This window comes from Hippopotamus amphibius, chromosome X, assembly GCF_030028045.1.
Source record: "Hippopotamus amphibius kiboko isolate mHipAmp2 chromosome X, mHipAmp2.hap2, whole genome shotgun sequence".
NCBI lineage: Eukaryota > Metazoa > Chordata > Mammalia > Artiodactyla > Hippopotamidae > Hippopotamus > Hippopotamus amphibius.
In genome coordinates this window covers 40,890,308-40,918,221 of record NC_080203.1, presented here as the reverse complement: position 1 = coordinate 40,918,221, position 27,914 = coordinate 40,890,308, and the positions used below count along the sequence as shown (strand labels likewise).

General features: G+C 35.4%; 1 protein-coding gene across 3 annotated transcripts in view; it reads left to right on the top strand.

Annotated features, from left to right (window-relative positions):
- COL4A5 (collagen type IV alpha 5 chain) overlaps positions 1-27,914 on the top strand; it is a 214,511-nt gene that overhangs the window by 95,668 nt on the left and 90,929 nt on the right. For all 3 annotated transcript variants that reach the window (XR_009050252.1, XM_057717836.1, XM_057717835.1), the window contains 8 exons: positions 7,746-7,835; positions 15,030-15,074; positions 19,947-19,991; positions 20,077-20,139; positions 22,439-22,492; positions 22,848-22,874; positions 25,443-25,523; positions 27,262-27,324. Coding sequence is in view for 2 of the 3 variants with exons in the window: in XM_057717836.1 (XP_057573819.1) it covers positions 7,746-7,835; positions 15,030-15,074; positions 19,947-19,991; positions 20,077-20,139; positions 22,439-22,492; positions 22,848-22,874; positions 25,443-25,523; positions 27,262-27,324 (468 nt within the window). In the remaining variant the exon portion in view is untranslated. The remainder of the gene's footprint in view (positions 1-7,745; positions 7,836-15,029; positions 15,075-19,946; positions 19,992-20,076; positions 20,140-22,438; positions 22,493-22,847; positions 22,875-25,442; positions 25,524-27,261; positions 27,325-27,914) is intronic.

Sequence of the window (27,914 nt, the reverse complement as noted above, 5' to 3'; positions counted from 1 at the left end):
TAGGTGTTTTGCCCACCCCTCTGGTGGTGGTGTGTGCAGGGAGCATGCTCAGTACCTTGCTTTTGCTCCCGACACCCTGTTTTTGCTCCAGGCTCTTCAAAAGTGGCAGTTGGGTTTTTTGGTCTTTTGTATCTTTTTGGGTCCAGAATTTGCCCCAACTGTGTATGTACCCATTTATTTTAATCCCATATAATTTCTTTGTGTTTTGTTGCTCGAAGAGACATGTGTCCAAGGTGCAAGCATTGCAGCCCTGCAGCAAAGGGTCCCAGGTCCCAGCCTGTTTCTAATAAAAACTCTCAGCAAACTAGAAATAGAATGGATTTGCTCCATCTTAAGGAACATCTACCAAACCCCTCTAGCTAAAATTATATTGAATGGAGAAAGACTACATTCCTTTCTCCTAAGTTCAGGAACATGTCTGCTCTCACCATTTCTGTTCAACATTGCCAGTGCAGTAAGACAAGAAAAAGAAAAGGAAAAGCATCCAGACTAGGAAGGAAGAGTAAAACTGTCTTTTTGTTATGGATGAACAATAGTAAAATGCTCCTAAAACTTGTGGAAAAACTTGTAGAAAGATCACAGAATAAACATAACCAATAAGATAAGATCAATAAACAAAAATAAGTTATATGTATATATTTTAACAATGAAAATTAGGAAATTGGAATTATAAAATTGCCTTTTGCAAGAGTATCAAAAATTTGAAATACATAGGAGCAAGTCAGACAAAAATGTGCAAGTCCAGTGCATTGAAAACGACAAAAATATTGTTGAGAGAAATTAAAGGACACCTGAATTAATGTAGATATGTATCATGTTCAGGAATTAGAATACTCAATATTACTAAGATGTGAATTCTCTCCAAATTTATCTACAGATTCAATAAAGATTCTTGCTTTTCTTGTAGAAATTAACAAGCTGATTCTAAAATTCAGTTGGAAATGCTAAAGCAGCTTTTTAAAAGAATGAAGCTGGAGTATTTATATTACACAATTCCAAGACTTAGTATAAAACTAGGGTAAACATGATAGTGTGCTAATAGCTAAAGGATAGACATATAGATGAATGGAACAGAAAAGAGTCCATAAGTAGACCTATAGGTGCGTGATGAATTGATTTTTTGACAAAAGTGCAAAGGAAATTCAGTGGAGAAAAGATAGTCTTTTCAGCAAATAGTACTGGAAGAATTGGATATGCATGTGCACAAAAATGAACTTTGATTCATTGCTTGCACTGTATACAGAAATTAACTCAAAATGGATCATAGACTAAATATAAAACCTAAATCTATAAATCTTTTAGAAGAAAACAGGAGAAAATCCTTGTGACCTTGGGTTAGGTATCAATACATATTTCTTAGATATGACACCAAAAACATGATCCGTCAAAGAAAAGGCAGATAAATTATATTTCATTAAAATTAAGAACGTATTCTCTTCTGAGGATATTGTTAAGAGAATGAAAAGGCAACCCACAGTCTAGGGAAAAATATTTATGAATCAATATCTGATAAGAATCTTGAAACCAGATATATAAGGAAATCTTAAAACTAAATAATAAAATATCCCCAAATGAAATTAAATTAGAAACAAATTGGCAAAAGATTTTAACACACTTCCCAAAAGAAGATATATAGATGTCAAATAAACATATGAAAAGTTACTCAACATTATTAATTAGGAAAATGCATAATAAAACCATAGTGAGATACTACTGTAAACCTATTAGAATGTATAAATATTAAAGCATAACCATACCAAATATAGACAAGGGTGTGCAGCAATTAAAACTGTCATAGATTGCTGGTACAAATCTAGAATGATGCAAACACTTTGGAAAATAGTTTGGCAGTTTCTTAAAAAGGTAAACATAAACCTGTCATATGACCTCTCTATTCCTAGGCATTTACCCATGAGAAATGAAAGCATATGTCTATACCATACTTGTACATGATGTCATGATAGCTCTATTTGTAATAGCCAGAAACAGGAATCAACGCAACTGCCTTTTAACAGGTGGATGAATTGTAGTACAGCTGATCCTTGAACAACGTGGATTTAAACTGCGTGGGTCTACTTATATGCAGATTTTTTTCAATAAATACATACTACAGTCCTATACAGTCTACAGTTGGTTGAATCCACAGATGCAGAACTGCAGGTTTGGAGTGCCGACTGTAAAGTTATATTCAGATTTTTAACTGTGCAGGGGTTGGCCCTTCTGACTCCCCCATGTTGTTCAAGGGTCAAGTATATATTTATACAATGGCGTACCACTGGGTGATAGAAAGGAGTAAACTATTGACACATCTCTAAATCTCAAAATAATTATGCTGAGTGAAAAGTTAAATAAAAAGAGTATATTCCGTGTAATTCCATTTATATAAAACTCTAGAAGATGCAAATTTATCTGTGGTGATAGAAAGCAAATCAGTTATTGCCTGGGGGTATGGGTAGAGGCATGAGGAAGATATAAAGCAGGACAAGGACATTTGTTTTTAATATTTATAATGTTTAATATCATTATTTTTTAAAGATTTTATTTTTTTTAGAGCAGTTTTAGGTTCACAGAAAAATGGAAAGAGATATAGAGTTCCTATTGCTCTGTATCCTTTTCAGCAATTGGTATTGTCAGTGTCCTGGATTTGGGCCATTTTAATGGGTGTGTAGAGGTATCTCACTGTTTTTTTTTTATTATTATTATTTGCATTTCCCTGATGCCATATGATGTGGAGCATTTTTCATATGCTTATTTGCCATCTGTATATCTTTTCTGGTGAGGTGTCTGTTAAGGTCTTTGGCTCATTCTTAAATCAGTTTATTTGTTTTCTTACTGTTGAGTTTTAAGAGTTCTTTGTCTGTTTTGGATAACAGCCCTTTATCAGGTATTTCTTTCGAAAATGTTTTCTCCCAGTTTATGACTTGTCTTCTCATTCTCTTGACATTGTCTTTTGCAGAGCAGAAGTTTTTGATTTTCATGAAGTCCAGCTTATCAATTATTTCTTTTGTGGATTGCACCTTTGTTGTGGTATCTGAAAAGTCATCACCATACCCAAGGTCATCTAGGTTTTCTCCCATGTTATTTTCTAGGAGCTTTATGGTTTTGTGTTTTACATTTAGGTTTCTGATCTATCTTAAGTAAATTTTTGTCAAGGTGTAAGGTCTGTGTCAGGAATCTTTTTTTTTTTTTTTTTGCTCGGAACGTCCAGTTGTTCTAGCACCATTTGTTGAAAAAACAAGGAAATTTTTGTGAGTGATGAATATGTTCATTATTTTGATTGTCACATATAAGACAAACATTTTCAAATTGTATACTTTAAACAAGTGAAATCTATTGTATGTTAGTTTTACTTCAATAAAACTGTTTTTAAAAAATAAGTTTAATACAGATATAATAAAGCATGTACATTCTCCCAAAGGAATGTGTCCAAGTACATACTGCTAAAAACAAACAGAATTCTCCAGACTCCTGATGAGAACAAGAAATTAATCAGTTCACAACCTGAAATTCATGTCACAGTCAAATATTATCTAAACAAAGTGTGGCCCTCTACCAGTTACATCAGCATTTACTGAGAGCTTGTTAGAAATGTAGATTCTTAGGCTCCATAGCAGACCTACTGAATCTAACTCTGGGAGATAGAGCCAAGTAATCTTCTTTTAACAAGCTGTCCAAGTGGTTCTGATGCAAGCTAAAATTTGAGATGATCTGACCTAGATTATCTCCATTTTGGCAGTTGCCAAAGATCCATATGCTTGTTCTAATTACTTCAAATATTTTTGTGCTATAAAATTACAAAAACGAAATAGAAATTACACAAAAAGACACAATTGCCCATAATTTATATAATTATGAAACCATTATAATTATATTACCTAATTAAATCATTGTTTTTATTTGTCCATTAAGGGTATTGCCTTGCCCATATGTTTATATAATTTTTACATTTTTTCCAATATTATAATCCAAAATAATCTTAATTATAATTGTCATTGTAAGTTTGTCCTAATTTTTATTTTTCCTCTCAGAAATCCAATATTTTTCCTTTTAATTTTGTATCTGCCTAGAGAAACTATTCTTTTTTTAAAATTTAAATCTGAGATTTTATTTATTAAAGAAAATATGAATTTGATGGAATTCATTTAGAAGGCATAGAAGTAAGAAGTTACTATACTTTTCTTCAGACCCTTCATTTTGCATGTGAAAGAAGAGAGTTTAAGGGCTTAAGTATTTTGGGGATTTCTGACTTTTCTTGGTTTGTGCTTTTGTTCCACTTATCTTTTCAAGAGCTAATCAGTTTTCCTGAAATAAAGTATGTTGCACATGTCTCAGGTTTACCAGCTATAGGTCACTTTTCTTCTTCTAATTTTTACACTTCCTTTTAGTACAAATTCTATAGTGAACCAAGCCTCTACCAGTTTCACTGACACAAATTAACCACATCCTCAGTACTAGGAGATTTAAGAAGGGTTTGTAATTCATGCCCACAAATCAGCCTGTCAGCTGAAGTTATTGTGTGGCATGTGCCTTATTTTTTGAGGAATTATTCTTAAAATATATTTTTATTCCCATGATTGTATAACTTTCTTATTGTGGTTATAATGTGCCCTTCCTGTAAAATTGTAACATTTTTATGTGTACCTCTTACTCATAAACTAGGTTCTACTTCTGAGTAAATCAGTCTGTTATCCTTTTTAATACTAGCTTGTGGTGTATAAGCCAGCTTTATCACAAAAAAAGTCATCTTTTGTCTAATTTCTCTTAACCCTCTTGTTTTTTTTCTGAATTTTTGAGGGAAGCATGTGCTGTAAATGTGATATAATCCATTAAGGAAGTTCATTCGTTGAATGAATGTTTATTATTTGTTCTGTTGGGCACTAAGAATACAAATGATGAGGTTAGCATAATAGATTCGATGAAGGGGTAATGGAGAGAGTGGAATCAAGGTTATTATAAATTTCCAGCTGAGGTAGCTGGGTTGTGTTATTTCCTGAAATAGGTAAGATGTTAGAAAGATAATGAATTCTATGTTGTTTACATTAAGTTTGCTTTTGGGAAAATTATTCAATTTCTCTTTGCCTTACTTGTTCATCTATAAAATGGAAATAATAGTATTTACCTAATACTGTCATTGGGAGGATTAAATACGGTAAAATGTGGAAAGAGTTTAGAATGAACTCTGACACATAGAAAGCACTCAACGCATGTTTGCTGTTATTATTGTTGTCGAGTGTTATTCAAGTGGAGATGTTGAAGGCAGTTAGTTGGCCCTGTGAGCCCTGCTTTTAGAAAAAATATGTGTTGATGTTTGAGATTTCCCAGGGAAAGAGAGAGAAAGGGTCAAAAAAGGGCATCCAAAGTAATACCAATATTTAAAGGACAGCCAGAGAGAGAAGAATATTATTCCACAAAGAAAAATAAGAATTATTTTTTATCCAAATATGGACAGGTAGCATAAACCAGGTTTTTATTTTTTTTTTAAGTTTGACCTTCAGAAATAGATGTACTGCACCATTTTCTATATTAGTGTTAGCAAATTACAGTAAAACCTAGGTAGTGGTAAGGACTAAATAATTGCCTGACAACCAGTAGCAAAGGGTAGGCACACAACAAATGTTAGCCTTCCCTACCATCTGTATTAGGAATTAGGTAGAGGACCCTCCTGGCACCCTCTCCTCATGGAAGCCTTCTATATTTTCTACTGCAGGAAACTCTACCTTTCAAAGGCTGGGGATTGCTATTGCAATTCTTTTTGCTACTTTCCAGTAGTGCCCTTCTATCTGCCGTGGTGTGATATTGCTCTGTCAGCTAGGTAGCACTACAGCATTGTTTGACTACAGTGTGAGATTTCAGGATAGGTATCTGATAGATATATGGTTTTTATTAATACCAACACAGTTAAGCTTCTTAGCACTCTCTACTTTCAGTTTCTAGTGTATTCCTCTCTCATCTATAGCCCAAGTAGCAGTTTTACTTCTGAGAAAAGAGAGCTCTCTTCAAGCATTATCCTCAGGTTTTGGCAGAGATATGCTCTGAATGCCAGCGGAGATCCCAAAATGTAGCTTTGTTTTCGACTTATGAAAATCTACTTGAACTAGATTGGTTTTTTTTTTTCCTTCTAGCTTCCTTTCTGACTGGCACTTCTGGTCATATTTCTACTACCAGCTCTGCCAGAATGGGCAATGTAATGATTTGAGGCAATCCAGCCCTAAAGTTGTTGAATCTTTTATTTCTCTTCTCTTACTCTGTTTCCTTCAAAAGAATGGCATTGAGATTGATGGATACTAAATTATTGTAATTCTATGAGTAATTAAAACAACAAAGATATATTTATAGAAAATAGAAAATGCGGTAATATGTCAATAATAATTATTGTCAAAGCTACAGGAATATTTAAGCCTACCATTAATTGGCTAACATTTGCTTCATTGGCTTTGAAGTAATAAGTCAAAACTGACCAGAAGTAGCCTTTTCAAAGTACTTATATTTATTATAGGGTGATTCAACACAGCAAGAAATTATTCAATACAAGATTATCTAAGCTATCTAGGGTAAACTTAGTACTTACTCCCTGCTGACACATACACAGAGACATAGACACACAGATATACAGATACACACATTGGGGTTATGAATGAAAGTCCACTGTACCTTAACCTCCTGGGGTTAGTGCCTCTAATGGCCCATTAGTTGCCTTGTAGATATGGATGCTTTCTCCTTCTCAGGTGCTGCCTAGGCTGTCACTGTGGATAGGATCTGGGGAGAGGGTTCCTAGAACAAGATCCAGAGCGTCTGGCCAGAGACTCAGCCTTCAAGCCTTAGGAAAGTAGAGCGACTGCTTGTAGCGCTACGGTTGGGAGCACATGCCATGGAGATATGAGCCTTTGGGGTTCTTAAACTTAATAGTGGTGAATTTGCTTTCTGTGATTGGATCCCCATAGATGTTAGAGTTCACAATCTTAATATAATTGATTGTATGCAAGTTAACTAACCCTAATGTGTCTATCTAATGGTATATTAGTACACATGGTAGCTCTGCAACCCCCACCTATCTAGTTGTATAGATGTGCACATCAGGCAACCTTTCCTGATAGATGCTGATAAGATGTGGTAGGCAGCTGGTGTTGATAAGTGCTGTAGTTAGAACTGGGATTTGCATCACAATTACTGGTGGTTTTTTCTTTTTCTTTTTTTCAACAACAAACGTATTCCTTTCTGTATTATTTTTACAGTCAAAAAATATGCAAAATTTTTGATGTCGTAGAGCCTTTTTCTAGCTCCCTTATCCCTATATCAGCAAATGAATTTCCATTCTGAATAATCTTGCAAGTCTGTACTCCACAACAAACCTGAAATCTTTTCTGATGTTTTCCTTTTACCCTCTTCTTCCCTGTACCATACTTATTTCATGTAACCCCTTCAGACCTGGTTTCCTGGATTTATTGCCATCTTGCCTGTGAAATTCTTGAAGTCAGTATGTTTGAACCTCACTTCATCTCTGATAAGCTTTTTACTTTTATGAGAAAGCAAGAGATTACATTACCAAATATGATATAAATTCAGAGTGATTTCTGTTTTTCCACTCATATCTTACAGGTTTCTCCATGTTAGTGGGTACTCTGAACTTAGCATAAATAAATGAAATTAATCTTCTCTAGATAGTCATTTGCTGTTTTTGAATCTCAACCACGCTTGTGCTTGAAAATTCACAAATGACCTTATATTTCATTCTTGTTCAATTGCAGGGGGAGAGAGGATTTCCAGGTTTGGAAGGCCATCCAGGTTTGCCTGGATTTCCAGGTCCAGAAGGGCCCCCAGGGCCTCGGGGACAAAAGGTACGCACCAAATTGCCAATCAGTAATACCAAAGGAATTAAGCCATCTTAATGTGGGACAGGTGTCAAATCAATTAAAAAACTACTGAATTATAGCAAGAAACTAATATTTAAATAAAACAATAGAACGGCCAAGAATCTATACTTCATTGTTGGTTTTTTAAAAAAGCTGAATATTACTGCTGTATTCAAATGCTTTTGGAAGATACTGTAAATTGGGATCCTTAACAAAATTAAGTCCTGTCAGGAGCTCAGCTCAGCTGGAGAGAGCTGACCTGCCAGGTGTCAGAGGACTGATTAAGACAACAAGCCAAAATGAAAGTAACAGTCAAGCCTTTAGTCACTTACTGTGACAGTGTATGTAAGCCAAACATAAACCAGAGAAAGCGTGGACTTCCCCACTGTTCCATTATTCCTCATGGAACAGTGCCAGTGAGGGTGAAATGGATCAGCTCAGACACGGGGAATTGTTTTACTGCTCAGGGAGCTTAGAGCGGAAAAACTGCTGTGTTTTAGTATACCTGAGGGTGGGATGAAAGAAGGGAGGGGGGAAGGGCTAGGAGTGGAGAACTACTGAGTCAGAATACAGAAAAAATGTCCTCAACGTCCCCCTCCCCCAATAAAGAGTTCTTCACCAAGATTCCAGATAAAGAGGCCTTTCGATGCAGATATGCATAATCCCCAGCCAGGGGGACTGACTCCTTTACTACAGTTCCCTTCAGAGACTGACACGCATTGGCTCTGCACTCATTCTAGTGTGGGATGTGCAGCTTTCCTCTATGAGGCTTACCATATGGTAAGCCTGAAAAATCACACATAGGTCTTTAGCCAGGAGCCAGACTCCTCAATTCCATTTCTTGATTTTTCAGGACCCAAATGAGAAGCGTAGGTTACTCCAGTGTGGACCTGAATGGGTCGGACTTTGAGGAGTTATTTCAAAAATAGGTAATTAGTCTGAGGCTACAATGGGTCATGGTTACCATCAAAATTATCCCAAGCAGGACGATCAGGCCTGCCTGGAGGAATAAGTGTAACCATAAGCCCCAACCTTTACCAAGCCAGGAATAGATGACCTATAAACCCATCGGATCTAATTTAGGGAGCCAGGAGACTTTTTTCTTCAGCCTGGTGATAGACTGCTCTGCCTTGCTAGTTTTAGTGGTGTAGGTACAACATGAGGTTCTGGCAATAGCAAGACCATTCCTTGGTTGGCCAGCAGGAAGTTGAAGACTAGGCTGTTATCCAACACTGGTTAGGCCAAGGAATTGAGGCTGGTCTGTTGTGCTTCCAAAGCTGAAGTGGTATGATTAATGACTTCAGGAGAGGTCAAGGACACGTTGAACCCAGCTTGTTAGAATTGAATGACCCGGACAGTGGGAAAAGTTGCCTGGAACATACACATGAGCAGGGAGTCAGTAATACTACATGACAGCCCTCCTGAGTAACTGTAGTCTACCTGGTTTTAGAGTTCCCCTCTTATTCTGTGTACTGTGATATGCTCAGTGGGAGGGGCTGTTTTGACTATTTGGAAGTCTCTTATCAATGCTCCCATAAGTACATGTTACGTTGGTAGGAAAGTCGAAGGCCTGGCTTTTACAAAAGAAATACCCAAAGCGGGGTGTGCACACAGTGCTGGGAGTATAAAAGTCTTCGATTACCATGGGGGTCAACCAGCCAGAAGTCCCTCCTGGTGGGCAGCGTCCTTGAGTGGAATTGGAAAATTTGTGTAAGATGGGGGCATGTAAGGGGGAGAAGACCACTACTATTGAGGTCAAAATAGCTCCAATGGCAGATGCCATATCCCTTTTCCCAGATAGTCCAGTTAATCCCATCTCAGACAGGAACAAGTTGACATCCGAGGAGGTGTTTTATTTCTGTAGTGTCAGAGTCCCACTGTGGCAACACATCAGTGTAATAAGGCTGGGATATCTGAGGCACTAAAAAGTTCCATGTTTAGAGACGTGTCCATTTGTTGCATTCAGTGATACAGCAGTCAGACGTTATCTGCAAGGTCTACCAGTTGGTCAAATTCAGAGTGGTGGTGGCTATCTGAGACAGGTGTATCAATGAATCAGTGAGGTGGAAGTCACACAGGCTGTTCTGTGGGAGAGAAAGAAGAAACGATAGATCCATACACTCTTCCTCTTCTGTACCTAGACTCATAGATCCAAAGGTGCTGTCATCTTATCAGTTGGGAATACTTTTCCCCATTGACTGTGCAGGCAGTCTCTCCTATACCATGAGCAAGGATAGCATCTTATATGCATGTTAAGATATGGAATGGGAAGAAATAATAGTGAATTTTAAGATTGAGAGAAGTTTCTGGGTTTTTTTAATGGCTCTTTGACTGATGAACTGATATTTGAAAGGGGCAGTTCTATTCATTTTCCTGGAAAAGAAAAGCAGTTTAAAACCCCCTTTTCCTAATTTTATTTCATGAAATAGTGGTACATCATGTCATTAGAGCATTAAGGACATCAAATGGATACTCACCAAGTAGTTCTCTGAGTAAAAGGGGAAAATTAATTTAAATGCATGAATACTTTTTAACACTTAACTATACCATAAAATAGATTGTGGGAATAAGCTTGAGCGTGTTATCTGAGGAGGTGGCAGTACACCAAGGAAGTTTTGTTAGATTCAAGAGCAGGAGGGACCTGTGCTAAATTTCCTGAGTAGAACTTTACACTGAGGAAAAAGCAAGACTCGAAATGACTATATAAAATTTAAGTAGATGGGACGTACAACAGAATTTCTTATGTCTAATGAGGTGCAAAAGAGCAGAGTGTTTCTTGTGCACCCAGGAGCGGCACAGAAATAGCAGAAAGATCTGAAAGAGGCAAGTGGGTAGAGTTGAGCACTAACTCAGCAGCAGTCCATGCAGACTGTTGGCATGGGACATCTCAATGGATTCCAGCCCGGGCTAGACTGTCCCACCCCTCAACACCTTGGAACTACTGAAGCTCTCCATAACTTAGGCACAGCCTCATGACGATGAGGTGGGAAGTCTAATTAACTGAGGCTGAATTTCAGCCATGTTAGTAAAATGGGTGCTTTGAAATAGAAATTAAATTGAACCATAGAAAAATAAAGTTACATTTCTTGTATCTGAGTTTCCTTGGGATTTGGGGCTGAGTTTCTTGCACAGTGTACTCACTGAGAGGTGGTAGTTTTAATAAAGATTTATGTCAGATTAAAAACTAACTACATCAGGTTTTTTGGAAATACTTCAGCATTAACTTGGACTATTCTACAATAGTATGATAATTTTTAAAGGTGTAGTTATATGCAGTTTAAATTTAGAAAGCAATCCAATCTTTTGCTGTGATTCCATTTCTATATCCATAAAATGAGACGCTTTGACTGCTTTCTAAACTTTGGGGATTTTGAATTGGAAGCACTTTGTGCTTCAATCTCCAGTATGACTTCATGCCTCCCAGCATAGCTGAGTTTATACTTTTTATGTGATTGAGTATTCAGGTACATGTGTGTATGTTAACATACATACCAAGTCAAAATTTTTGTAGGATTATTTTTAATCTGTATACTCTTATATATGAAAGTAAAGATGTATGAAACAACTAGATATATACATGAAACAAATATATAGGAGTGTATATATAAAAATTTCCAAAGGGTTTCTTTATTCTTAAAAATAAAATTTAATTGATTTTCAATAGATAATATATTCACTTTGTTCAAAATAAATTAAGATAAAAAGGTATACAGTGAAAAAAATCTTTCCGCTGTGTCCATTAGCCACGGAGTTCTACGTATACCTAATGGGTACTCACTTATTTTCTTGCAAATATACCCAAGAATTTTTTATGAATATGCATGCAGATACAAGTATATACATGCACATACATGCATATACACACATACACACTTTTACCACCCTTTGTTTCTAAAATGGTATCCAATACATTGTTTGACCTTTGTTTTTCACTTGATACACATTGTAGATATGCCATATCAGTATACACAGAACCTCCTCATTTTTTATAACTGCATTGTATTATATTGTGTACATAAACCATAACTTATTACGCCAATTGCCTACTGATGATCATTTAGGTAGTTTTCAATTGTTTGCTACCACAAACAGTGCTGCTAAGATGTACAATTTAAATAGATTTTCTTTCTACAATAAGGGATTATCTCTGTAAGATTCCTAGACGTGGTATTGCTGGATGAGAGCATACATGTATTTATATATTTTTGTGGATATCGCCAAGTTGCCACCCAAGAAGCTGTATGATTTATCCTTGGTTAAGCAGTGTACAAGAAGATCAATTTCCCTATAGCTTCACCCAACCCTATTATGAAACTTGGATTCTTGTCGATCTGATAGATGAGAAATGGCCTCTCAATGTATTTTTAGTTTGCATTTCTCTTATTAAGAATGAGATTGAGCATCTTTGCATTTCTGTGAACTGTCAGTTTATATCATTTGCCCATTTTTCTACTGGATTGTTGGTGTATTCATGTTTCAATGAGCTATTTATATTTTAGGGAGATTGCCCTTTATCTGTGTTGTGAGTTACAATTATTTCCCACCAGTTTGTCATTTATCTTCGCTGGGTGTGTGCATGTGTATGTGTATATTTGTGTGTCTCTGTGTATGTGTTTTTTGTGTGTTGCATGTGTGTGTGTGTGTGTTTATCAAAGGTCTTCTGTGGCATTTGGGTTTTGAATAGGAAATGCCTTCCCCACTCTAAGGTTATGATAGTTTCACTTTTTTCATGTAAATACTTTATTGACTTCTAATTCATCCTGGTATGGTTTGTGATGTAAGTTCCACTCTTTTTTCCAGATGTCCTCACAAATGTGTCCTCATGTAATTTTCCCCACTGATTTGCAATGCCACTTTCGTTATGTACCAAATTCACATGAACTTATGGACCTGTTTCTGGACTTTTAGTACTCTTCCAATGATCTGTTTATTCAAATATCAGAACCAAACTATTTTAATTATTGACATCTTATGCTATATTTTTATATCTGACAGTACTGGTGTCCCCTCATTGGTCTTTTTTTCCCTTTCTTCAGAATTTTTCTCAGTGTTCTTGCTTGTTTATTTTTTCCATATAAGCGTTAGAGTCAACTTGTCCAGTTTAAAAAATAAATTTGTGTTATTTCTGTTTTTATTGTATCAAATTTGTAACTAAATTGTTGAGAATTGACTTTTTTAATGGTGAATCCTATTATCCAGGAACATGGAATGCCTTTCCATTTGTTCGAGTTTTCCTTTTTCAACTTCAGAAGTGTTTTAAGCTTTTCTTCTCATGAATCTTATACATTTCTAGTTCAGTTCATTGCTAAATATTTTATCGTTTTCAACTATTGTAAATTGCACATTTTCTTCCATTATGTTTTCTAAGTGGTAGTTGTTGGTATATAAGAAAACTACTGATTTCTTCACATTAATTTTATATACAGTTACCTTACTGAACTATCTTATTAAAGTAGTTTTTCATTTAATTATCTTGGGTTTTCCATGCATACAATCGTATTATTTGCAAATAATACATTTTGCCTCATTCTTTCTAATTTTTATACCTCTAATTTCTCTGTCTTAATTTAGCCATGTTGGTTAGTATGACCAGTACAGTCTTAAGGCATCTTTGTCTTATTTTTGCCTTTAGTGGGAAGACACAAAAAGATTCATTGAGCAAACAATCTTCTAGTTTTAAAATAGAATTAGATTTACTTTAATTTTCTTAGAGACACATCCGTTATTAAACTTGTGTTAAAGCAAGGTGTGGTAGGCAGAATAATGCCCACCCCCTTAAGGTGTCTTATAACCTATTCCTCAGAACCTGTGAATGTGTTAGGTTACATGGGTAAGCGAAATTAAGATTGCAAGTAGAATTAAAGCTGCTAATCAGCTGGTTGTAAACTAGGGTAATTAATCTGGATGATCTGGGTGGGCCCAGTATAATCACAAGGGTCCTTTAAATGTGGAAGAGGGAGGCAGAAGAGTCAGTGTCAGAGTGATGCAGTGTTTGAAAGACTCATTCAGCCGTCACTGACTCTGAAGATAGAAGAGGGCCATGAGCAGAGGGATGCTCGTAGCTCTAGAAGCTGGAAAAAGAAAGTAAATGAATTCTCTCCATAGAATCTCCCGAAAGTAACACAGTTCTGCCACTGAGACCCCTGTCATACTTCTGACTTCCAGAACTGTAGATTATATTGTTTTAGACCTTAAGTCTGTGGTAATTTGTAAGAGGAGCATAAGAAACTAATACATCAGGTAAACTTTTCTCCAAGTAAAACTTTTCATGGAAGCCCCAGATAAACAGATAAAAACAGAGCTTCACTAATTGAAGGAGGGCTGTCCAGAGCCATAAAGGAACCTCCAGGGGAACCTCTAGGGTTTTAAGTAGAGTAGTTTGGAAACCACTTGTATAAAGCAAGATGCACCAGTTTAATAAAAACTCTGAGCCTTTAATAAGAGGCTCAGATGGTGGCCCAATAGCTGTATGTGCCACTGAAATTCCTGCCTATTGGAGTAGAATTAGGTTTTCTTTATTCCATTTTAAAAAGAACCTACTTATTAAAACTCAGTGAGGCAAGACTTTAAATTCTCAGCAATGCAGTTGTAACTAGAAGTGGGTAAATAGGTTAACATACATGTGGGGAGCCTCTTTTGCATGGAGTCTATAGCAGAAGCTTGAAAGGAAAGTCTATTGTTCTTTCTTGTTCCTTCTTACCTCTGCCAATAGAAAGCGCCTTATAAAACATAGCAAAGGTTTAAAACAGCAAACTCAAGAACAGCTCATATTTAGGCTCAGAGATGATGCTATTTATTAGCAGCATGGGAAGCAGATTGATGTAGTATAGAAACTGCCCCGATTTTCAGCTCTTATTTTGTTTGTGCATAAATGAGTTGGGGAATATCTATACTACTATTTCATCTTTCTTTTCTTGCATGATGCATAATTAACTTTACAGGTATAAAGTTTCTACATGTCAACAGTTTTCTTCTCAGTAAATAAAGACCTTTCTTACTTTGTAGCATATGACTTCCTCAGTGCTTTCAGTCTCAATAATAAATGCTTCTTCCTTGGATATGTAAGTTTCTCACTAACTTTTACAGGTTCACAAAAATTTGTCTCAGTTTACAGTCTAAAATTAGTTATTTGAGGGCTATTCTTGAGGGGAAAGTAACCAAATATGTTGTATTTTTCAGGGTGATGATGGTATTCCAGGGCCACCAGGACCAAAAGGGATCAGAGTAAGTGGTATTTGCTGTATCAAATGCTTTGCTGATCAAAACAGAGAAGAAGCAAACGAAGTGTTATGAGGCAACTGGAAAAGACTCATATTGAAATGCAGAAAGAAAAATGAAGTCTTTAAAAAGTTAAATTTAAGAGTTTGTATATGTCTACAATTAGCCTTTCTTTAGTATTTTGATAGTTATCTTAATATATCCAGATGTCTGTTTAAACTAATGAAAGAAGATTTTAAAGTAGCTTATGGTTAAGAAATATGAAAGTGTTGAATTCCAACAATTTTTCAATTTATTAAGAATATATATCATACAAATGGTTTAAAGTAAAACTTCCCAGCCAGTGTGATCATCTGAACCAGAGGACTGATTGATCACGTCACTCTGTGTACCCTCCCCAGGTACCACACACAAATATTATAATTTTATTTGTGTATCTTGAATAAGTTTGGGAAGCACTAGTTTAAACCATTATGTTAAAGAATAACTATTTTTGGAAGAATACAGTATTTCCTCAGTTCTAAGATGTATGACTTTTCCAGTTTTAATGTTCTGGAAATCGGGATGTGTCTCAAAATTGAAGTGCACATTTAGTGTGGTTTTTCTGAAGAGCTTTTAGGTTGACATATACTTTGCACTGTGTTTTAGATTTGGGAGGAAACCGTAGTTTAAAAATAGTACTGGCTTTTGGAAAATCATATTTAACTTTTCTGAGCCTCAGTTTCTTCATTTGTTAAAGAGTCAAACAACACAATATCCAAGGTCCCTTTTAGCTCTGAAATTCTGTGTTCATGGATTGACAAGGTCAATTTGAATATAAAATATATGGGTGGTAGCATAGCATATTTATGTGTGTTGCAAAGACAAATATTCTGATCCTCTGATCTCTAAAAATTTAGTAGGTGTACACATTTTATGTAAATATTTAAAACATTCTGTTTGCTATATACTTCTTAACAACACCTAGCTTTTCTTATGTGCTGCTTATGACTGGTGTGGGTAGGGCACTGGAAAAGCAGGGAAGAAACTCAAAACCCTTAGTTTATTTTAGCAGACATGTATCTGTTTTTCTATAATAACTGAATATCAATATACTATTAAAGCTCTTCATAACAATCATAACATGTCTTTTAATAGCTGTAGCTACCATTAACTATGTTCTAAGTACTGTTGAAACTAGAAAAAAATCTGTCCTCTCTATCAGTTTCCATTTTCAAGTGTCTGAGAGTGCTTAGAAATAGGTGGCCTGACAGTTCCTGCATCCGCAGGTCTCAGCTCACAGGCAACTCTTGGCCTGCAGATTTTATTTTATTTTATTAGTTAATTAGTTTATCTATTGGCTGTGTTGGGTCTTTGTTGCTGCACACGGGCTTTCTCTAGTTGCAGCAAGTGGGGGGCTACTCTTTGTTGTGTTGCACGGGCTCCTCATTGTGGTGGCTTCTCTCATTGTGGAACACGGGGTCTAGGCACGTGGGCTTCAGTAGTTGTGGTACACAGGCTCAGTAGTTGTGGCACATGGGCTTAGTTGCTCCATGGCATGTGGGATCTTCCTGGAGCAGGGATCAAACCTGTGTCCCCTGCATTGGCAGGCAGATTCTTAACCACTGCGCCACCTAGGAAGTCCCGGCATGCAGATTTTAAAAGACTTATTATTATGGTAAATTTACAGCATACACAAGTTTCCTCAGAATATAGTACAATGACCCCCCCTCCAACTTGGAGCCATCACTCAGCTTCAGAAATTATCAACATTTTGACAACTTTGTTTCATCTATACCTCATCACTGTTGTTTGGAATATTTTAAAGTAAATCCCTTACATCATTCATTCTACCAATGAATACTTCATTATGTTTCTCTAACTGATAACCACATAACCATTATACCATTATTACACCTCAAAAACTTCGCAAAAACTGTGCAATATACTTTAATCAATCCATATTCAGATTTTGTCAGTTGTCCCAAAGATCTCTTTTTGCAGTTGGTTTGTTCAAACCAGGATCCAAGCAAATTCTACATATTGCATTTGCTTGCTGTATTTCTTAAGCCTCTTTTATTAATGCCTTTGGAGAAACTGGGTCATTTGTGTTGTAATGTGTTCCACATTCTGGATCTGCCTGATTGTTTCCTTATAATGTCATTTAAGTTGTTCTTCTGTCCCCCATATTTCCTGCAAATTTGAAGTTGCTTCGGAAGAGGCACTAGAGAACTTTCTGGGAATAAAGGAAAAACTGTGCACTTAAGATGTGTGCTTTTTACTATATATAAATTACACTGCAAAAAAATTAAAGAAAATAGAAAAACAGTACTTTATAGGTGGTGCTATGTACTTACTACTGAACTACATCTTATGGCACAAATGTCTGTGTATCCCACTTTTTTGATGCCAGTTTTGATCAGTGGTCTCAGATATGTGAGCCTGATTCTGTCAACAAAAATTTTCCCCATCACCTTTCACTTAGTGGTTTAGCATCCGTTGATGATCATTGGCTAGATCTAGCTTTTTTTCATTTAGAGTTTAGAGTTGCAGGATGATGTTTTAAAAGTCTGTCAATCCTTCATTGAATAGCTTGAATTATACTTTATTAGCTTGAATTCTAATTTATCCACTAAATTCTAATAGGGTAATGAGTTGGTATACCAGGAACTTCAAGTGATGATCAAGGAAGGTTTTTTTTGAATTTATCATTATAAACACACGGAATTTCTGTGTTTCAATCAATTGTACTCATTATTCTTTTTGAAGCATAAATTATTTCATCTTTGGTCTGTGAGAGCCCCTTCAAGTTGGCCCCTGTGCTATGTTCTGTTGACAAAACTCTATTGATCTTTGGTAATTTCCTTGCTTTCTGACACAAGAAGACCCTTCAGGCTTATCTTATACATGTCCTCTCCAAATCTGGAATTGGCCATGTCTCTGATTACAGGTTCTTATCAGTGATTTAGATTCTACAGTCTGAATAGGAGGAGTTTTCATTGCTACTAGATTTTTCACTGTTTTGATGTATTTTCAGTGGACAGAGTTAAGAAATAAGTATGTTTTAAAGAGAAAAAATATCATGAGTTCATTTTATTGCTTCCAATTGAAATTTAAAATAAAAAGGTTTTTGTATACTTATTGTCTCTCCCTGCCACCTTTCTCTCCCTAACGTAAAAATCTTGATTCCTAATGACATTAATGTAATTAATTATAATTAATTATTTCCTTTGTCCTACACTATAGCTATAATAGTTTCAAAATAAGATACAAATAAACAAAGTGACCATTTCAATTTTAATAGTAATAATAGAATTCTCAAATGCCACTAATTATTTCTTTGCTATTCTTTTTTTCCCCTTCGAATTGACTAATTTCAGTCAAAATATCATGTTTTAAAGACACTTGAAGTAATTCTCTTCTGTGTATTGTTATTGTCCACAATTTGATGTACATTAGGTTCATTGGTTTCAGTTTGCTTTCAATTTTTAATGATTTCCTTTTTAGCTCTTTTTAATTTTTTTATTATTTAAAATGTGACATTGTTCTATAAAACAAAGTATAGTCAGAGATGCTACCTAACCTTCCTTGCCATCACCCCATTCTCTTTCCTTCTTCTCCCAGAGGTAATCACTTTTATTTTTTCTGCTTATCTTTTCATTGTTTAGTATCACTACCCTTGTTATAAAAAGTTGGTGTATTACATACACTACTTACATTTTGTTTCTTTTACTTAACATTATATCCTGGAGATCACTGCATATTTCAGTGTACAGAGATTTTGCTCATTCTTTTTAACAGCTGCATAGTTTTATATTATGCGGATGTACCATAATTTATTTAGTCGTGTCCCTGTTGTTTCTAACCTTTAGCTAGAGCTATGGTTATATGGCCGTTTCTAAACTTTAGTTATAATAATCCTTCAGTCAGTAACCTTGAATTTCATATTTTGTTTCATAATTTCTTGTGTGCCTTTGGGATAGATTCTTAGAAATGAATTGCTTCAAAGAGTAAATAAATACGTGTGTAATTTTGTTAGATATTTCCAAATTCCTCTCCATAATGTTTAAATCCCATTAGCAATTGTATGAGAGTACCTTTTCCCCATAGCATCACCTACAGAGAATTTTGTCAAACTTGTATTTTTGCCAATCCTAACGGGAATTTAATTAAAGAATTTTGGGGGTGATCACACTGATGTTCTTAGGAGCAGATATATTTGCCACTTACCCATACCCATCACAAACCTGGGAGAATCGCTTTGTCTTTTAGCAAAAACGTTTGATCTGCTAATTTGTCTGCTGCTACTAAGTGCAATAAAGACAATGCTCCTTTTCTGTAAAAGATATTTTTAAACACATATCGGGGTTTTTTCTACAGTGTTTAAAAGAATGAGTGGTAATAATCAATGAGACAGGGGGCTTCCTAGGTGGCATAGTGGTTGAGAATCCACCTGCCAATGCAGGGGACACGGGTTCGATCCCTGCTCCAGGAAGATCCCACGTGTCGTGGAGCAACTAACCCCTTGCGCCACAACTGTTGAGCCTTTGCTTTAGAGCCCGTGAGCCACAACTGTTGAGCCCATGTGCTGCCACTACTGAAGCCCACGTGCCTAGAGCCTGTTCTCCACAACAAGAGAAGCCACGGCAATGAGGAGACCGCGCACCACAACGAAGAGTAGCCCCCACTCACGACAACTAAAAAGAAAGCCCACGCACAGCAAAAAAGACCCAACACAGCCAATAAAATAAATAAATAAATAAACCTAAAAAAAACAATCAATGAGACACATTTTGTCCATTGCTATTCTAAATGTAATTTTCATAATTCCCTTAGATAGGATATTATTTTATTGTTATTGATTATTATTTGGTTCAAGGAATTTATTTCTTCTTATAGGGTCCTCCTGGACTTCCTGGATTTCCAGGGACACCAGGTCTTCCTGTAAGTAGGATTTGGCTTCTTATTTTAAAATCCCTTAAAAAGTAATCTAAGAAATATTATACATGTGTTATATTCCTTTTCAAAGGGAATGCCAGGCCATGATGGGGCCCCAGGACCTCAAGGTATCCCCGGATGCAATGGAACCAAGGTGAGATTTCTTTGACTTAATCTTAGGCAATATCCTTGATAATTATATACTTAAAAATTTCAAGGAATCAATATGAAGAATGTCAAAGAAGAGATATAGGTAGCTTCATGTCTAGGACAGCCATAGGGTATGTTCTGAGTTAACATTTTCAGTATATTGAAGCATCAGTAATTCTTGAAGCATGTGTAATTAGCTAGGATATTGTACTGGGTTGAAAATTACTTACCAAATCCTTTTTCTTGAGTTTAGTGTAATGGTAGGATGAGAGTTAAAAAGGAATTAGGTTATATATGTTTCAAAGATTGTATCAGTTGTTAAGAATAATACTTGTGAATGTCATTCATTAGCTTTACCTTTTTTTAAAACTAGGTACAATTTAAGTTTTCAAGTCTTTCACATTCTTAAATCTTTTTTACCATGCCTAATAACTTCCTTAAGAAAAATCTTAAAAATCTGTATGTAATACACCACATCAGTTTTTACTATAAACTATTAGTATGAAACCTTAAACTTCTCCATCAGGGAAAATAATGAATTTAACAAGTGAAAAAATAAAACATTGTTTCCTGACCCACTTTTCTTGTCTTTAGTCAAGACTAAATCCAATTATTTGGATTTAATATAAAGTGAGAGCAAGAAAAAAAAAGAGGAAAATTTGCCCTTTTTAAAAGCTTACATGTTATTGTTTCCACGTCTTATTCCCTCACTTTTCTCATTTTCCTTTAGGTTAATGAAATATATTATTATTTTCTGTATATCCTTTTGGCATTTCCATTTTGTACATAATATTCTGTGAAACTATTTATGAAATAAATACCCTAGATCTTTCTAACTAATGACATTTGTCATATTTTATATTAGGGCATATATTTAAAATACCTTGAGCAAACTATTTTGCATTATGCAGGCTACGTTTTGTGATAATCATTGTAGTGTATACTTGAAGGCAATAAAATTATTTTTACCTCCAATATTTCTCCAAGTCGTTGTGGGTCATTGTGACCCTTGCCAATAATATTGATAATAATAATAATAATGGCACTATTATTATTATGATTTTGATTTTGGATTTGTGAGGCTTACTTGTATTCATTTCTGCTTGGGGCGAGTGTGGAATTAGTTTGCATGGCATGTTACATGTTAAAGTAGGCTACATTCGTGTGCCTATTCTGGTAATTTGTTTGTTTTTTGCCAGCATGCCTTGAGCAACAAACAGACCACTAGCCAGTTTTAATTTTGAAGACCAGATATATCTGCAATGGTATGCTATGTGATTAAAGGGATCTTTTCCTTTCTTTTTGTTAAAGCAGCACCTTAGCAGATCTCATGATTAGTTTGTGTTTGAAGCCTCCAGTTATGTGAGCAGCGAAAATTTTAAAAATGGATTTATTATGTATACTTTCAGATTAAATGGTTTCTTATATTTCTAGCTACGTAACTAATAGAATGAACCCTAGAGATGGAGCCAGAATATATGGGTTGTTTTGTCTTCTGTCTTCTAAACTCGATGTACAGGCCACTTCCTTTCTCTCTGGGCCTACTTTTTCCATGTGTAAAAAGTGGTGGAGAGAGGGGTATTGGACAATAAGTCAAAGGCACACAGCTGTAATCATTTTACTCTTTTAAGCCTCTGACAAGGATGTTTCTAGGATTACTACGGCATATAGGTATTTGAAAGGAGGTTGCATTGGGGTTCTTCTACAGCAATTTTAGCTTTTGTTTTCTAAACCAAATGTCCATATTAGTACTTTACAATAGGGAGTGAGAAAAATTGGGTGCCTAGAGAACATAATGACCTGCAATTGCTAGAATTATTGCTATTATTGTCCTCTTGGTGATATTAATGGGATTCTTTCTTACCATCTTTTCCTCTTTACAAAAATAATTTGAAATAGTTTTCGATAAAGGAAAAATGCAACAGGGCAGTTAAAATAAGACTCTATATAATACATGGGCAGGAAATTGGGGCAGATCATTAACTATTAAATGTGACGATGGCCAGGAATCTGTGGTATGATTGTCTCAAAATGGATTTGTCAGGAGAAAATTACCAAGGTAGAAGATTTTTTTCTTTATTTCTGATTGGGATTGAGGAGTAGAGATAAAAGTATCTTAGAAGGTTGAATTGACATGGATAGTTGATATTGAAGTAATTGAAAAGTGAAGGCTAATGAATTTTTGGCAATCTGGCAAGTTTCAAAATGGCTTTTACAGAAATCTTTTCAATAAGTCATTGTTTGTTGGTACAGTTATGGTTTGGTTTTTGTTCCTTAAGCTCTTTATTTTTAACCCCTTCTAGGGAGAACGTGGATTTCCAGGCAGTCCCGGTTTTCCTGGTTTACAGGGTCCTCCAGTAAGTTATAAAATTTGGGATTATAATGGACACAGAAATTAACAGAAGAAGCAGAAGTGTAGAAAGTGAGCTCAGTGCATTCATGTGGAACAGAGTAGTGCATTCATGTGGAACAGAGTAGTACATTTTGAAGTAGTAAACTAGAAGAGGATTTTTTATAAAAGAAGTTAGTAATACACAGTGCTCTCTGCTTGGTAAAACTAAACATTCTGTGGTATTTAATATAAATATCATCTCTAAGTATCTTAAGATACCTTATACTCAGAATGATCTTATAGTAGTCTATTCCATTTGCGTTCTTTGGCTTGCTCCCCTCTCATATATATAAAATAATCCCTTTTCTTTTTAATAATAGGGACCTCCTGGGATCCCAGGTATGAAGGTAAGCATCTCATGTTGGAAAGGTAAACATTGTGAAGAAAATATTTGGAAAGCCTGCATCTTCAATCAGATAATGTCTCTGACTTCTGTCTTAAAATGGATACTTCTAGAAGTTGTGCAGGTGCACATTTACAAGCTCTCCCTAAGTAGTCTCCTTTGTTCTCATGGTTTTAAGTACCTTTTATGGGCTGATTCACTTGCAAATGTGTATATCAGACTCACCTTTCTTTTCTGATACCTTCCTTATTACATTTTGATACAGTTGACCACCTTCTCCCTCTAGAAATATTCTTTCCCTCTGGCTTTTGTGATGCTACCTTTTCCTGATTTTTCTTATGCATCTCTGGTCATTCTACAGTCTTCTATACAAGCTCATGTTATTCTGTCCAGCAGGTATGAGGACATAGTCCTGACTCCTTCTTCTGTTCTATGCCTAGCAATATTATTAATGCTCATGGTATTGATTGCTGTCTAGTTATGGAACACCTACATTTCTGTGTCTAAAACAGAATTTTCTTCAGAGTTAGATGCATGTATTAAACTGATTCCCTGACATCTCCACTCAGGTATCCCCCAGACATTCAAATTAACATGTTCAGAGTTAACCCAGACCCCCAAATAAACCTGGGGGCTCCTTCTGTTTTCCCCATCTCTAAAATTTGTATCACTATCATGTACACTTTTACACGTATCAAAACTTGAGAGTGAGTATTTGCATCTTCTGCTTCTTCACACATCCCCTCATTCCATTCTATTTCTAAATACTGTTAATTTTGCCTATAAAATGTATCTTAAATTCATCCACTTTTATTCATTTCCACTGCTACCGCACTAACCATAATGCCTCATCTGGACTAGTGTAGTAGCCTCTTAACTAGTTTCTTTTTTCACACCCCCTCATCTCCCAGCCTGATTTATTCTGTACAGAGCAGCCAAGAATGATCTTTTAACAATGTACATCAATAATTTAATCTCCCTTCTTGTTATGAAGCACAGAACTTTCGGAGAAACCTTGAATCCCAGAAGAGAGGTTTTTGCCGCCTCCATGGCTCCTAATGCCAGACCTGGCTCTGTTTCTGTTGTGGGACAGCAAGACAGAATATTTGTTTTGAGTGATATGTTGCCTTTCTATTGCATAATGTCATTTCATACCAAAAGATACAACAGTCTGAAAGCTGTAATCCTAAATAATGTTTAGTCAGTATCAGTCAGGATACACTAAGAATATAAGAACTTTCTGCATAATAAATGACTCTCCATATATATGAGTTAGCATACGGTATTTGTAATATATATGGAATCTAAAAAAATGGTACTGATGAACCTAGTGACGGGGCAAGAATAAAGATGCAGATGCAGAGAACGGACTTGAGGACGCAGGGTGGGGACGCGAAGGGGAAGCTGGGACGAAGTGAGAGAGTAGCATTGACATATATACACTACCAAATGTAAAATAGATAGCTAGTGGGAAGCTGCTGCATAGCACAGGGAGATCAACTTGATGATGGGTGATGACTTAGAGGGCTGGGATAGGGAGGGTGGGAGAGAGGCTTAAGAGGGAGGGGATATAGGGATATATGTATAAATACAGCTGATTCACTTTGGTGTACAGCAAAAACTAGCAAAAAAAACAATAAATGACTCTCACAAAATGAAAAAAAAATTTAATCTCCCTCCTTATAAACCTTCAAGGGCTTCCCACTGCATCCAAGATAAAGTCTACATTCTTTTTCTATGGCCTGTAAGACCTGCATATTCTGGTCCTTGCCCCACATTCCCAACCTTCTTCTTAAACCACTTTTCCTTTGGCTTACTGATCCTACCAGTCTGCGTTAAGTTATTTGAATGTGCCAAACTCTTCCCTTTCTGGGTCCTTTGTTCATGCTGCTTACACTGCCTGATGCTCTTCCCCCATCCTCACCTGGCTGACTCCTTATTTTCCTTTAGATCTCAGCCTAAATGTTAATAGATTGCCCTTCTTTACTACCCAAACTAATTTCCTCCACTATTTCTTTAAGTTGAAATATATTTGACATATAACGTGTAAATTTAAGGTGTACATGTTAATTTGATACACTTATATTTTGTAATATGATTGCCATTGTAATGATAGCCTCTCTATCACGTCACATAATTATCATTTCTTTTTAGTCCTCCACTTTTTCTTTATGATGTACCATGTAGTTTTCCTTTATACTCCGAAACATGTTATGGTCTGAATTTCCCCAGTATATTATTAGTGCAACGAGAAAAGAAGTCTCGTTTATCTTCTTTAGTACAAAGCATCCAAAGCCTGACACAATTCTTGGCAAATATTAATATTTAATGTTTTTAATGAATGAGTGGCTAAAGGTATGACAGGTTTTTAATAAATCGACTGTACTTCAGTGTACTCTGGCCACTTCCTCATTTTCCTTTAAAAGGTAAATGTATTCATGTTAATTACTAAGATCACCTAATCTTCAGGGACACTTATGTGACAAATTGAATTCTCCGATCATTTTTGTGTTCTTGCCAGTTTTCATGTATCATAACTATTACTTAAATTCCCATTGATGGTTTCTTTCAGGGAGAACCAGGTAGTATAATTATGTCATCACTGCCAGGACCAAAGGGTAATCCCGGATATCCAGGCCCTCCTGGAATACAAGTAAGTATTCGGTGATTTTCTTCTTTGCTATACTGATTAATCAGACCACAGCGTCACTTTTTTCTCCTCAGCCTTTAGTACACTCTATTTTAGTTATAGAAATTACCATCGGAGGTTTGATAGACATTGCAGGTCCCTTGTACGTCAAAATAAAAGCAATCTGGACAGGGAGAATTTTAAGAAGCACTGCTTTGTTCTTTTACCTTTCAATCCAGTTTCCATGGAAATTTTTGTTTTGGGATTTCACAGCAGAAATAGGCTTCTATATTCTTATTCCTGTGCTGTGGACATCAACAGGGTGGTAGGGGTAAATGGTCTGATTAAAAATTAAAATTGTGGGTTTCCCATTTAAGATATTAGAAGACATCATTTGTAACATTTTCAGTTACACATAACATATGAACGTATTTTGAAGGCTAAAAGAATAAAGTTTATGCATAATGAACATCAAGTATAATCTTAAGAAAAATAGTCATGTCAGTCTACATATAACATACGTGGAGACAACAATAACTTTTGTGAATTTATAAATTAGGAAATTAATTTCTTGAGGTTTATATTTCATGAAGATTGATTGCTTTGCCAAAAAAATAAAGATCAGTACATTCTAATATTTGATTACTAAGATGCAAGGTCAGGGACTTTTTTCATTAACCACCTTCTCATTCCATACTTGATATCAGCCATCCATATGTTCTTAAGTACTCCCAATTTTTTATCTCCTATAAATTTTTATGTTATATTTGAAAATATCAGAATACAAACAAAATATATGTAGGTTATGAAGCATAACAACCAAATGAGCACTTATGAACCCAACACACTGTTTAAGAACTAGAACATTACAAATAATTTTGAGTAACCTGTGGTTTCCTTGTTAGTCACATCCTTCTACATTCTCCTAGGATGTAACTACCATCCTGGGTTTTCCATTGCTTCTTAAAAATAGCTTTATTATATATGCATATATCTTTTAACAAGAGTATTTAGCTTTTAAAATAATACAAAATTTATGTGTAGTTTTCTCCAACTTCTTCTATTTGATATAAGATTCATCCATATCGTTGTATGTGGCTGTAGTTCATTCAGTTTCACTTCCATATAACAGTCCATTGTTTGCATATTACTAGAATTTGTTTCTCTGATCTCCTATTGTTGGATATTTGGATTGTTTCGAGATTTTTTTAAATTACAAAATAATCCAGGATTTATACCTAGATATAAAATTACTAGATTTCAGGGCAGTCAAATTTTCAACTTCTTAAGATGCCAAATTGTGTTCCAAAACAGTTACATCATTCCCTTATCTTTTGTCCCAGTTATTCTCACTTCCCTCTTTGTCTTTAATCTTATTTATTTTATTTTAAAATTAGAGAAGCCACCTTGAAACTGGTAGCCTTTCCCTTCCCATTTCTAGTATAAAAGCCCCACTAAATACCCATCTTTATTGCTTTATATTTTAAAACTTCCTTACTATGTGTTCGTCCCATATTTGTTATGTACCACTGTAAAGCATACGTTTTCTGAAAGCTGCATCCATTCTGTTTAGTTGAATTTCTTTATAGTTATTGAATCCTTTTGTTCTTCTACATTTTAAAATTCTGCTTATAATACTTCAAAATTATAGAATTGTAGAGCAGAATTCTGGCAACTGAAGTTTAAATTTCATCCATTTAGTTCTTTATACAATACAGTGAGAGTTTTTTTTCCTCATCCTTCTCTTCTACTTCTATAACAGGGCCCACCTGGTCCCACTGGTGTACCAGGGCCAATTGGTCCCCCAGGACCACCGGGTTTGATGGTAAGCTTGCTCCTGTAGTTTCATTTCTCCTCCTTTTATTTTGATTCCTTTCACAAATATTATTTATATTACTTGAAAGTATAACACATTTACAATGTTCACAATCTATAGTTTTCTTAAATTTTCTTATTTGTGGGAGATTTTACAGTGTTATGGTGAACAATATATATGCTAAGTAATTGCTACATTTTATAGATGGAAAAAATGAGGTACACAAAAGAAAAGTTTTAAAATATTTTGTCAGTTCTGGCCATCTTATGAAGTCTTCTAAGGCAGTTTTTTAGTCACTTGATGAAATATGTTTCTTCAAGCTGTGATTTTCTGTTAAAGAGGAACAAAAACAGGTATTCACAAAAAAATATCGGCTCTCATTTCTTAAGGGCCTGTGACAAAACAGTGGGATTAGTGAGGGTAGTGAATCACTCTGCAATGGGATAAGGATTTGTATTCCCTAGGAAAGAAGCAAAAACTTATAAAGACCCTGAATGTGCAACCAGTTCTCTTACTTTACTACCTGTATGGTCACTTATATTTTCTACTCTAATAAATTGTAAGTACTTTTACCCCTGAAATACTTAGATTTCATTCAA